The following is a 9,607-nucleotide window of genomic DNA, read 5'->3' as shown; positions in this document are numbered from 1 at the left end:
AAAGTAGTAGTAGCATGTTGGACCAAAGTGTCTCTAGCCTGTATGTGAAGAGAGGCATAAATCATCATAATCATGGCAGCTGCATGAGCAGAGAAAAGAAGCTACTCCGGCCAGTTTGCAAATTTGGCTAGCTAGCTTGTCCAATCCTAAAGTCATGAGAGCAGTGTGTGTGGCTTTGCTCGTGGAGCGAGGCAAGCATATCTTCATTACTACTACTAGTGTATCTAGCTTGCTCTTGTTGGATCGATATAAAATGGGATCGGATGCTGCCAGCTGATGTGAAGTGAATTGAGCAAGATTGCAAGGGCAAGCAGCTATATATGGCGAGCGAGCAAGGCCAAGGTGAGCAGACATCATCAATGGCGGGCGCGGGCAAGGGCAAGGGCGAGGTCGAGGGCATGGAGCAGAAGCTGGAGAAGCTGATGTCGGCGTTTCACGACCATCAGGAAGGCAACAAGGCGGTGAGGCATCAGAAGGAGCTGGAGGAGCTCTTCAGCTTCCTCAGGGAGCACGAGGCCGCCTTCTCGCAGCTTCCAGGGGACAAGAAGGACGACCTCGACGCCCTCCTCCGCAACATCGAGGGCGTCCTTGAGCTGTGCAAGAATCAGGAGGAGAAGAAGAAGAAGACGACGAACAAGATGGGCGACTGCATCCCCTTCAAGTCGTCGTCCAGGCCGCCTGCTGACCACACGTCGTCGACGTCGGTGGTGGCGCCGTTGCTGATGCAGGCCAGGGACATTCTCGGCGACTCATCATCATCTGCTCCTGCAGCTGCAGGGCCTAATAAGAAGGAGGTGCTGTACGAGTGGACGACGAGCTACGTCGACGAGAAGAGGCTATACGGGTGGGACGACGAGGCCACGGAGGTGGCGGACGCCCTCGCCGGCCCCGAGGAAGACGACGACGAGCTGTTCAGGGCGGCGGGCATCTTCGGCATCCACGGAAGCGGCAAGACGGCGCTGGCCCAGAAGGTGTTCGTCCACGACCGCATCAAGGACACCTTCCTGCTCCGCCTCTGGGTGTGCGTCGGCCCGACGCCGCCGGACGATGACAAGCAACAGCAGTACGAGGTGAAGTTTAGCCTCCTCTACCGCATGCTCGACAACCTCGGCCTCGACACCTATAAGGTGGAGGAAGTCGTCAACGGCTCGGAAGCCGTCAAGAAGCACAGCGGCGACAGCGACGCCGCCAAGGAGTCCAAGATCGGCGTGCTGCTCTTCATCCTGCACGTGGCGCTGGCCAAGACCTCCTACCTCATCGTGTTGGACGACATCCGGGCGTACGACCCCTGGTACACCAACCTGGCGCTGCCGCCGCCGCCCCACGGCGAGTGGAGCGACCGCCTCGCCTACGGCCTGCCCAAGCTGAACAAGAGCGCCGTGCTCGTCACCTGCCGCAAGGAGGAGCACGCCAGGGCCATGGTGCGCACCGGCCGCGTCTTCCACCCGCCGCTCCTCGCCGTCGCCGACGCCTGGAAGCTCTTCGAACGCGAGTACCTGCAGGAGGCCGAGAAGAAACAAGTCGGGTACAACGTCAAGGACGACGTGCTGTACAATGATCTCAAGGTGGTGCAGGAGGAGATGGTCGGCAAGTGCCTCGGCCTGCCGGTGGCCATCCTCGAGGCCGCCAAGGGCTTCGCCCAGTACTGCACCTACGTTGATGACGACGATGCCAAAACTACTCAACCCACTACTGCTAAAGGTGCCGACGCCGGCGACCCTGCTCATGCTGCCGCCTAGATCCACTCTCATCCATCCAAACACTATACTTATACATATATTCCGTAATTTAATGTTTTGCTGCACACGCATGCTACTCTCGCAATGCCATATATATCGTCCATCATTTTTCTTCCTAATATAATGAATGTAAGGTACACATCGAGTTTTCTTGTTGTATTTAATTTGTGTCTGTGTACTCCTACGTACTTCTACAGATTTTTCACCATCAAATCCACACAAACATTAGTGCATGAGCTCCTTCCCCTCCAACCAGGCGAGCTTCTCCTCTTCTCTAGTGCCAGCAACTCCGCAATTATTTGCATGTCCCTCAAATGATTATGAAAAAAATAAAAAAAATAGAAAATATGTATTAATATGTGATATATCACTCCACAAATATGCAAGTTTAAATTCAACTTCTACATCTCGCAATGAAAAAAAATTAAAATACAGCTAGTTAACGTATATTCACAATCAAATTTGTTTTTTTCGTTGCGAGACGTAGAAGTTAAATTTGAACTTGTATGTTTGTATAGTGATATATCACATGTTTATTCATCTTCTCTAATTTTTTTTATAACCATTTGAGTGACATGCAAACAACGAGGGGACCTCCCCTCGAGGATCAAAATCCACTCCCCAATTTCGGTAGAGGGCATATGGGTATAGACCGTGCTAGGAGGCCAGTTGCTGGAGGGGGGAGATCAAGGGAAATTATTTTGATCCCTTGAGGGGAGATCCCTCGTTGTTTGTATGTCACTCAAATGGTTATAAAAAAATTGAGAAGATGTATTAACATGTGTTATAACACTCCACAAATATACAAGTTCAAATTCAACTTCTACATCTCACAATGAAAAAAAACAAATTTGATTATGAATATACGTTAACTAGTTTGTAGTTTAATTTATTTTTTTCGTTGCGAGATGTAGAAGTTGAATTTAAATTTACAGGTTTGTGGAGTGATATATCACATGTACATCTTCTCAAATTTTTTTAATTTTTTTCATAACTATTTTGAGTAACATGCAAACAACGAGGGGATATCCCCTCAAGGGATTAAAATCCACTACCGGGAGATCAGGGAGGTTTCTCCCGGGCTTAGAGGGATATAGCGGTGGATGAAGACGAGAACCGGTGATGGGTGGAACATGGGCAGGCAGCAAGGTGTTGGTGGCAGTGTCAGAGCCACGGTGTCGAAAGCGGACAGCGGGCAGTGGGCAGTGTGAACGTGAGAGAAGTGGGAGAGGAAGAAAATGATAAGGTTATTGTGCGCACAAATCTTAAATCACATTCAACACCTGACATGGAATGGTATTATCTGTCATAAGTTGTATAGACAATCCCTTAATTAATAGGGTGTATATCTTTTTATTTGTGTGTTTCTCCATATATATGTTATGGGAAAAGTCGAGCTCTACACCAGGAGAAAGTCAGGGCCTGTTTGCTACAGCTCCAGCTCCTAGATTCACCTCTGATCTAGCTGGAGCCTAATGACGGAGCGCGGGGCTCCTCACCGGGAGACCGCACAGGCCCCCCTTTGCCGGTTCGGCCGGGGGCTCAGGGTGAAATTCCAAGCTCTCTCTGTATGTGGGAAGATCGCGACCTATCAAAAGAGCATGAGACACAAGCGATGTATACAGGTTCGGGCCGCTGAGAAGCGTAATACCCTACTCCTGTGTTTTGGTGGATCTGAGTGTGAAGGAGCTACAAAGTGTGAGGCAACCTCCCCCTTGCTCTAGGTTCTGAATCTGTAAAAAATCCAAAAATCCCCCCTCTCTATGGGCAAGGTCCTCCTTTTATATTTCAAGGGGATACCACATGCACCCTTCCCTTTCCAAACTGGACTTTTCTTCTCTTCATAAATGGACGGAGATTTGCACGGTTGCCCTTCGAACGTCCTTCTGACGAGACAGCACATACCTACCTCCACTTCTGCCGGGGGGAGGCGCGTCGTGGGAACGTGGCTGTCTGCCGACGACATGACCAGTGTCAGACCGGTCACAAATCGGTCATTCTTGTCCACCACGCGTCAGCTTAGCAACGTGCATGTTTGCCCTTCTTCACACAACATTTTGCTTGTAATGGTTATGATGAAGCCTGGCATATATCTGACCGGGGCTAACGCGCCATCTCTAAGAGGCAACACGCTAGCTCCAGTTAGAGACGAGTGCCTAGAGGCTCTCGTCTTGACAGGATGGGGCGAGGTGTGCGTCAGTCCGCCAATCGCCACCTAACCCGTGATCTGACCGGTCTGTGACTGGTCACAGACCGGATAAAGGAACGCGCTGCACTGCGCTGCATGCAGCGTGACACGCTTGACCAGACCTCAATAAACGCGGTTAGGTGAGCCCTGCCGTGTTCACCTAACCCATACATGTGACGCAAAAAACCCACAAGGGGTCGGGGCGCCTCGGCCCTCGGGGCCGGGGCAGGAGTAACCCGACCCCCCTCGGGGAAAACAGGAGGAGGGCGGACACCTCACCCTCGGGCCCGACGTCCCCGAGGGTGCCAGGCCACGTGGGCGATTGTGTCTGCCTCAAGCCTCTGGTCACGATACTCCCGGTCCCATATCACCGACACCTAACCAAACGGTCTAGCTCAAAAAAAAAAAGTGGAGCGGAGTAGGCCAGATCGCTCCTAAAAAACGAACTAGCTGTGTGGAGCGGCATTTTGGTCACTCCACAACTCCAACTCCTAAAAGATAATTTATTATTTTTCCTGTTGGGTCAAGATAATAGTTACAAGGATAATTTTTGTCCAAATTTGATCAGTATGACTCATTGTACTGTATTCGCCTGTGTCTGTCCTTGTGCCAGATTATTGATAAAAAAACGAGATTTTTGTTTTGATATGATGTGCTGTGTTATGCCCTTGCAATTTTTTATCCACTTAACCATTCCAATTGAAGTATTATGAGCAGTAATCTCTAATTATAAACCAGTGAGAATTATAGTGTTCAAATTATTAAGAAATTTTATTCATTATTAGTCCCACCACTAAGCAGAAAAAAAATAAGGGTATTATTGTCCATCTCCCTCATATCCTCTTTTTGAGAATTTTTGGAGCTGACTAAGCTAACCAAATACTTTCAAGGCCACTCCAGATCTTATAAGAGCTAGCTCCCACTGGAGTTTGAGTTTGGAGCTAAAATCTGAGAGAGTTGGAGCCCTACCAAACAGACCCCACATTGAGGGAAACTATCCTCATGCCTGAACATTCATTTTATATTAGTACTTTGAATTATATCCTTATTAATCCATGCTGATAGTAGTATATATATGATAAATATTAAAATTTTAATCATATGGCAGTATGACACGATTATTTCTCAAATTATAGAGTATTGGATTAATGCTGTGAAAAAATGAATGAAGAAATTCAAAATAATTTGTCCATAAAATTTTTATATGTGTTATTAACGGTTTTAAAAAAATACTGAAAATGGACAATAATGAAAAAAAGAACAAATCAACCTAAAGTTAAGTTCTAAAAAATATTTGTTGGCTGTGATGGACATGTAACTTTAATATTCATAGTTAAATATATGATATATAAATTTATAAACAAGTTTAAATTCAACCTAAGTTGCAACAAAATATCAAATATGACAGGGAATAATTAGTTAGAGTTTAATTTTTTTTATACTTACATACTAGTTCGATTCTATAGGTGTATGTTTGTGGAGTGATATCACGTACATTTTTATATTTGTATACATCAAATTTGGATATTATGTGCATGCAAGGCATAAAAAAAAGGGGGTGGGAACACCCCCTTAATTAAGGAACAAATATCCATCTCTTACAAATAAATAAATAAATATATATATATATATATATATATATATATATATATATATATATATATATATAGACACACGCACTCCATCATTTCCTAAATGTTTAACGCCGTTGACTTTTTTAAACATGTTTGACCGTTTATCTTATTCAAAAGCTTTTGTGAAATGTGTAAAACTATATGTATACATAAAAGTATATTTAACAATAAATCAAATAATAGGAAAAGAATTAATAATTACTTAATTTTTTTTTGAATAAGATGAACGATCAAACATTTTTTAAAAAGTCAACGGCATCAAACATTTTGGTATGGAGGAAGTATATAGTATGCATGGATGTATTATACTTGTATATGTATGAGAGCTAGCGAATTGAAGGATGAGATAAATATTAATGCATGTAGGGAGATGGATGTGGTGGGGCTACTGGTCGTGGACGATGAGCTTGGCCTTGGCGTCCCCCTCATTGATCCGGTACATGTCTCCCATCCCCATGTGCGCCATGAGAAACCAGACCAAGGTGATGAGCTCGCCGCCGCGGCTGAGCTGCCGCACGTGCGTGCTCCCATGGCACTTGCCGGCCGCGTACGTGAGCATCTCCCTCCAAACTCCGGCCACCACCCTCCACATGGTGTCGTCGTGGAGCTGGAGGAGCACCTTGGCCAGGATGCAGGCGTCGAACAGCACAGATTTGCTCCGGTCGCCCTTCACATCGGCCGGCTTCTTGGACGTGTTGACGGAAAGCAGCATCCGGCGGGCGTCGTCGTGGTTGGGGTCCCACGCCTCCGCCGACTTGAAGAAGCGGCGCGCCTCGGCGCACGTGTCCCGGTAGCGGAGTAGGCCGATGCCGGCGGTGGCCGACAGCATCTCCGGTTGCCTGACGAGGAGGTAGAGCATGTACTCCGACAGGGTCTCGCTGATGGACATCAAGCCGTTGGTGTCGTGCATCCGAGGCCCTTCCCGCTCTCGGTGACAGCATAGGTCAGTGGCGATGTGCCATAGCAGCAGCGACTCGTCGAACTCCCTCTCGATGCTGTTCCGCAGGACGCCATCCAGCTTCTCCTTCACCATCTTCTCGACCAAGTACTCGGACTCGTCCATCTCCTCCTCCTTGTTGGTTGATGAGCTATTATCCTTCTTGTTGAGCTCCGCCTCTCGTGTTGCCTTGGTCAGCTCCATCTGGATGTCTCTGACAAGCTCCTCGTCATCCCTGAGGGTCCCCTGGCCGCGGTAGCCGCACAGCTTCTTCATCAAGTCGTAGTCCGTGGAGCCCTTGAATTTTTGGGCCTCCTTCTTAAGCCTATCGAAGACATACGTGAGCACGTCGACGTGCGGCTTCTCCTCCTTGTGCCAGCAGCACAAGTGATTCATCTTGTTGTTGTTGTTGTCGATGTGACTGCAGCTCACCGGCTTGCGCTGGATGAAGAAGAAGTCGTCCAAGGTCTCCCTGACGCTCACCTTGTCGGCGACCCAGATGAGGAACCGCATCACACTCGGCGGGATCGTCTCCCGCCTGCAGCACTGGCGGCGGCGACCCTCCTGCTCCTTGGGCTTGCCTAGGCAGTAGCAGATGAAGTTCAGCTGCGAGGTCCGCTCCGACCACCGCCTTGGCTGCAGCCGCACGGCCCTGGCCACCCGGGAAAGCCACGCCATGTGCTTGGCTTCGAGGAAGACGATCATCCGGTTGGAGCAGAGGAGCATGAGGATGGCGGCCACGTCGAGCGCCAGCCCGCCGAGCAGCAGCGCGTAGGTGATGGCACGGTCCACGGGGAGGATGGCGGTCTTGTCGAGGAGCGCGAAGAGGAGGATGGCGATGACGAGGCAGGCGGTGCCGACGCAGCGGAGGACGCAGCCTGCCGAGCTGTGGGACACGGGCGCCTTGGTGTACACCATGTCGTAGATGAAGTTGAGCTCCACCTCCACCACCTCGAACGCCTTGCCCGCCGTCATGTCGTGGCGGTCCAGGAAGTAGGCCTGGCTGATCCTCCTCTCCTTGTAGCTGAGGATGAGGTTGACGAAGAGCAGCCGGAACATGGTGAAGAAGTCGTACGCCATCGCCTCCAGGCTCTTGTTGCTCTCCTTCACCAGCCGAACCTCCTCGCCCTCCTCCAGCGCCTCCTTCGCCTTGCTGGCCTCGCCGTCCGCGATGGTGATCTCCACCAGCAGTCCGGCTTTCTTCTTGGAGTCGAACTCCGTCATGAGCTTGGCGTAGTTTGGCCCAGGGTTGGGTTCGCCGAGGATCTTGTCGCGGAAGCCGGAGACGCTGCCGGAGTAGAGCGAGTAGGTGCGCTCGCCGTACTTGATGATGCCGACGAGGAAGATGAGGGCGGTGGCCGGGACCATGGGGTTGGACTTGACGGAGCAGGAGAAGACGACAAAGGCGGAGAAGAGCTCGAAGAGCAAGCCAATCAAGTGGCGGAGCCAGAGCTCGTTGTCCTCGAGGGAGTAGGCGGTGATGGTGTCCGGGCCGCCCAGGTGGAGCAGCAGGAATGGAGTCCAGAAGGCGAAGATGGGCGGGCTGCCGCCGCCGGAGGATGTGTTGTTGGTGCTGCCGCCGCCGGGCCCACGCTTGAAGCCGCCGACACCGGCCGAGAGGTGGCTGATGCTGCTGCTGCTAGAGGAGGAGGAGGATCCGTTGCCGCCGCTGATGTTGCCGAGGTTGTTGAGGAGGAGGCCGAGGCCGAGGTCGGCGACCCAGTCGGCGAGGAGGTAGCACGACCAGACGGCGAAGCGCGGGACAGGGTGGGAGGAGCGCTTGCGCATGGGCCCCACGAAGATGAGGAGAATCTGGAGGGTGAGGCTGAGCAGCACAGCCACCCGGATCTCCCAGTCGCTGTCATTCTGCGGCACCGGCGGATTGAAACCCATCCACGATGCTAGCTTAATTAGCTTCTTCTTCTTCTCTTTCGTCGTTGTCTTCCTCTGATCAGCTCATGCATGCATGCATATGCTTCCTTCAACGTCAATATATATATCCATGCAGACAAAATTATTTTAGGTTGACTACACACACAGACGTACAGAATATATATATCATGCAACTCCATATAGCTAGAAATTAAAGGAAGAACCAAGTTAATTAAGTGATCGATACAAGAAAATTAATTAAATATCTCTCACCTGCTAATTATGATCGATAATGCACATGCATGCATGCGGTAGGAGCTGGAGATCGATCGACTAGCTATAGTATTGCTGTTGTATTCATTATATTGCTGCATCATACTATATGGTACCTAGCAATATATATATATAGATGCAACTGATCGATCGATGCATACTGCATGTACACAGTACACCATCGATCGAGTTCCGTCTTCAGTAAATTACTTGGCAGCCAAGCGATCCGGGATTGTTTTTTTTTTTAGGGTTGGAGAGAGAAAAATAAAAAGCGATTCGGCGAGCGCAAATGATATGATCTCGATCGATGTGCCTTGTTCCATCGTGGCTTGCATCAAGTAGCTTACACATCATATATCGAATAACTCCCTTTTTCTTCCAAAGGAAAAGAGAAAGGGTAAAGCGTGAAAGTAAATTTGTCGGACCAGCTAGCTACTGTATACATTACTTCAATTACTAACTAGAATTGAGTTGCATCTCATCGTATAGCACTGCAGGAAAACTCTGTTAATTAATAATCACTCGAGTAGTAAACATCCACTCATTTATTACATATCAATTAATTAAATAGTTATTATTTTTTAAAAGAAAATTAACAAGATAGATTAGTAGAACTTATTACTCTCTAAGCACCGAGACCTCGCTTTATATTTTAACACCGAGGCAAGTACACCCTAGACGTTAACATACCATCGAAAATATGCATATTCAATCTTAAGTTTTTTTTTCAGAATTAATTTAATACTTTCTCAATTTAGAATTAGTGCAACAAATAATACATGAAGAAGTGTAGCTAGGGTGAAAGGCAGAGCTAGCTAGACATGCGATCGATGCGTGAGTGCTATGCTTGTCGCACTTACAGATCTGTGCATCATGCATATGCACTGATGCACATACATCCCATGCAGCTGCGAACCTTTTGTTTTTGCTATGGATTTTCCTTTTACACAGATGCTATTCTAAT

At 48.7% G+C, this 9,607-nt stretch overlaps 2 protein-coding genes across 2 annotated transcripts; one reads left to right on the top strand and one right to left on the bottom strand.

The window, feature by feature from the left end:
• The first annotated feature begins 126 nt into the window (after positions 1 to 126).
• LOC4342195 (probable disease resistance protein At5g45440) lies at positions 127 to 1,898 on the top strand. The gene has a single exon (XM_015790963.3). The coding sequence runs from the start codon at positions 321 to 323 to the stop codon at positions 1,737 to 1,739; it is 1,419 nt and encodes a 472-aa protein (XP_015646449.1). The 5' UTR covers positions 127 to 320; the 3' UTR covers positions 1,740 to 1,898.
• A 3,522-nt stretch (positions 1,899 to 5,420) lies between these two features.
• Positions 5,421 to 8,751, bottom strand: LOC112939579 (uncharacterized). Its single transcript, XM_026026802.2, has 2 exons — positions 8,644 to 8,751; positions 5,421 to 8,477 (listed from the first exon to the last, which is right to left on the bottom strand). The coding sequence occupies exon 2, from the start codon at positions 8,389 to 8,391 to the stop codon at positions 5,947 to 5,949; it is 2,445 nt and encodes an 814-aa protein (XP_025882587.1). The 5' UTR covers positions 8,392 to 8,477; positions 8,644 to 8,751; the 3' UTR covers positions 5,421 to 5,946.
• Between the last annotated feature and the right edge of the window lie 856 nt (positions 8,752 to 9,607).

Source organism: Oryza sativa, chromosome 7 (genome assembly GCF_034140825.1).
Source record: "Oryza sativa Japonica Group chromosome 7, ASM3414082v1".
Lineage (NCBI taxonomy): Eukaryota > Viridiplantae > Streptophyta > Magnoliopsida > Poales > Poaceae > Oryza > Oryza sativa.
This window is presented reverse-complemented; position numbering and strand designations above follow the sequence as displayed.

Bases quoted from the DNA above. Each gene is read 5' to 3' on its own strand.
- LOC4342195 (XM_015790963.3), top strand. From the start codon at position 321: ATGGCGAGCGAGCAAGGCCAAGGTGAGCAGACATCATCAATGGCGGGC.
- LOC112939579 (XM_026026802.2), bottom strand. From the start codon at position 8,391: ATGGGTTTCAATCCGCCGGTGCCGCAGAATGACAGCGACTGGGAGATC.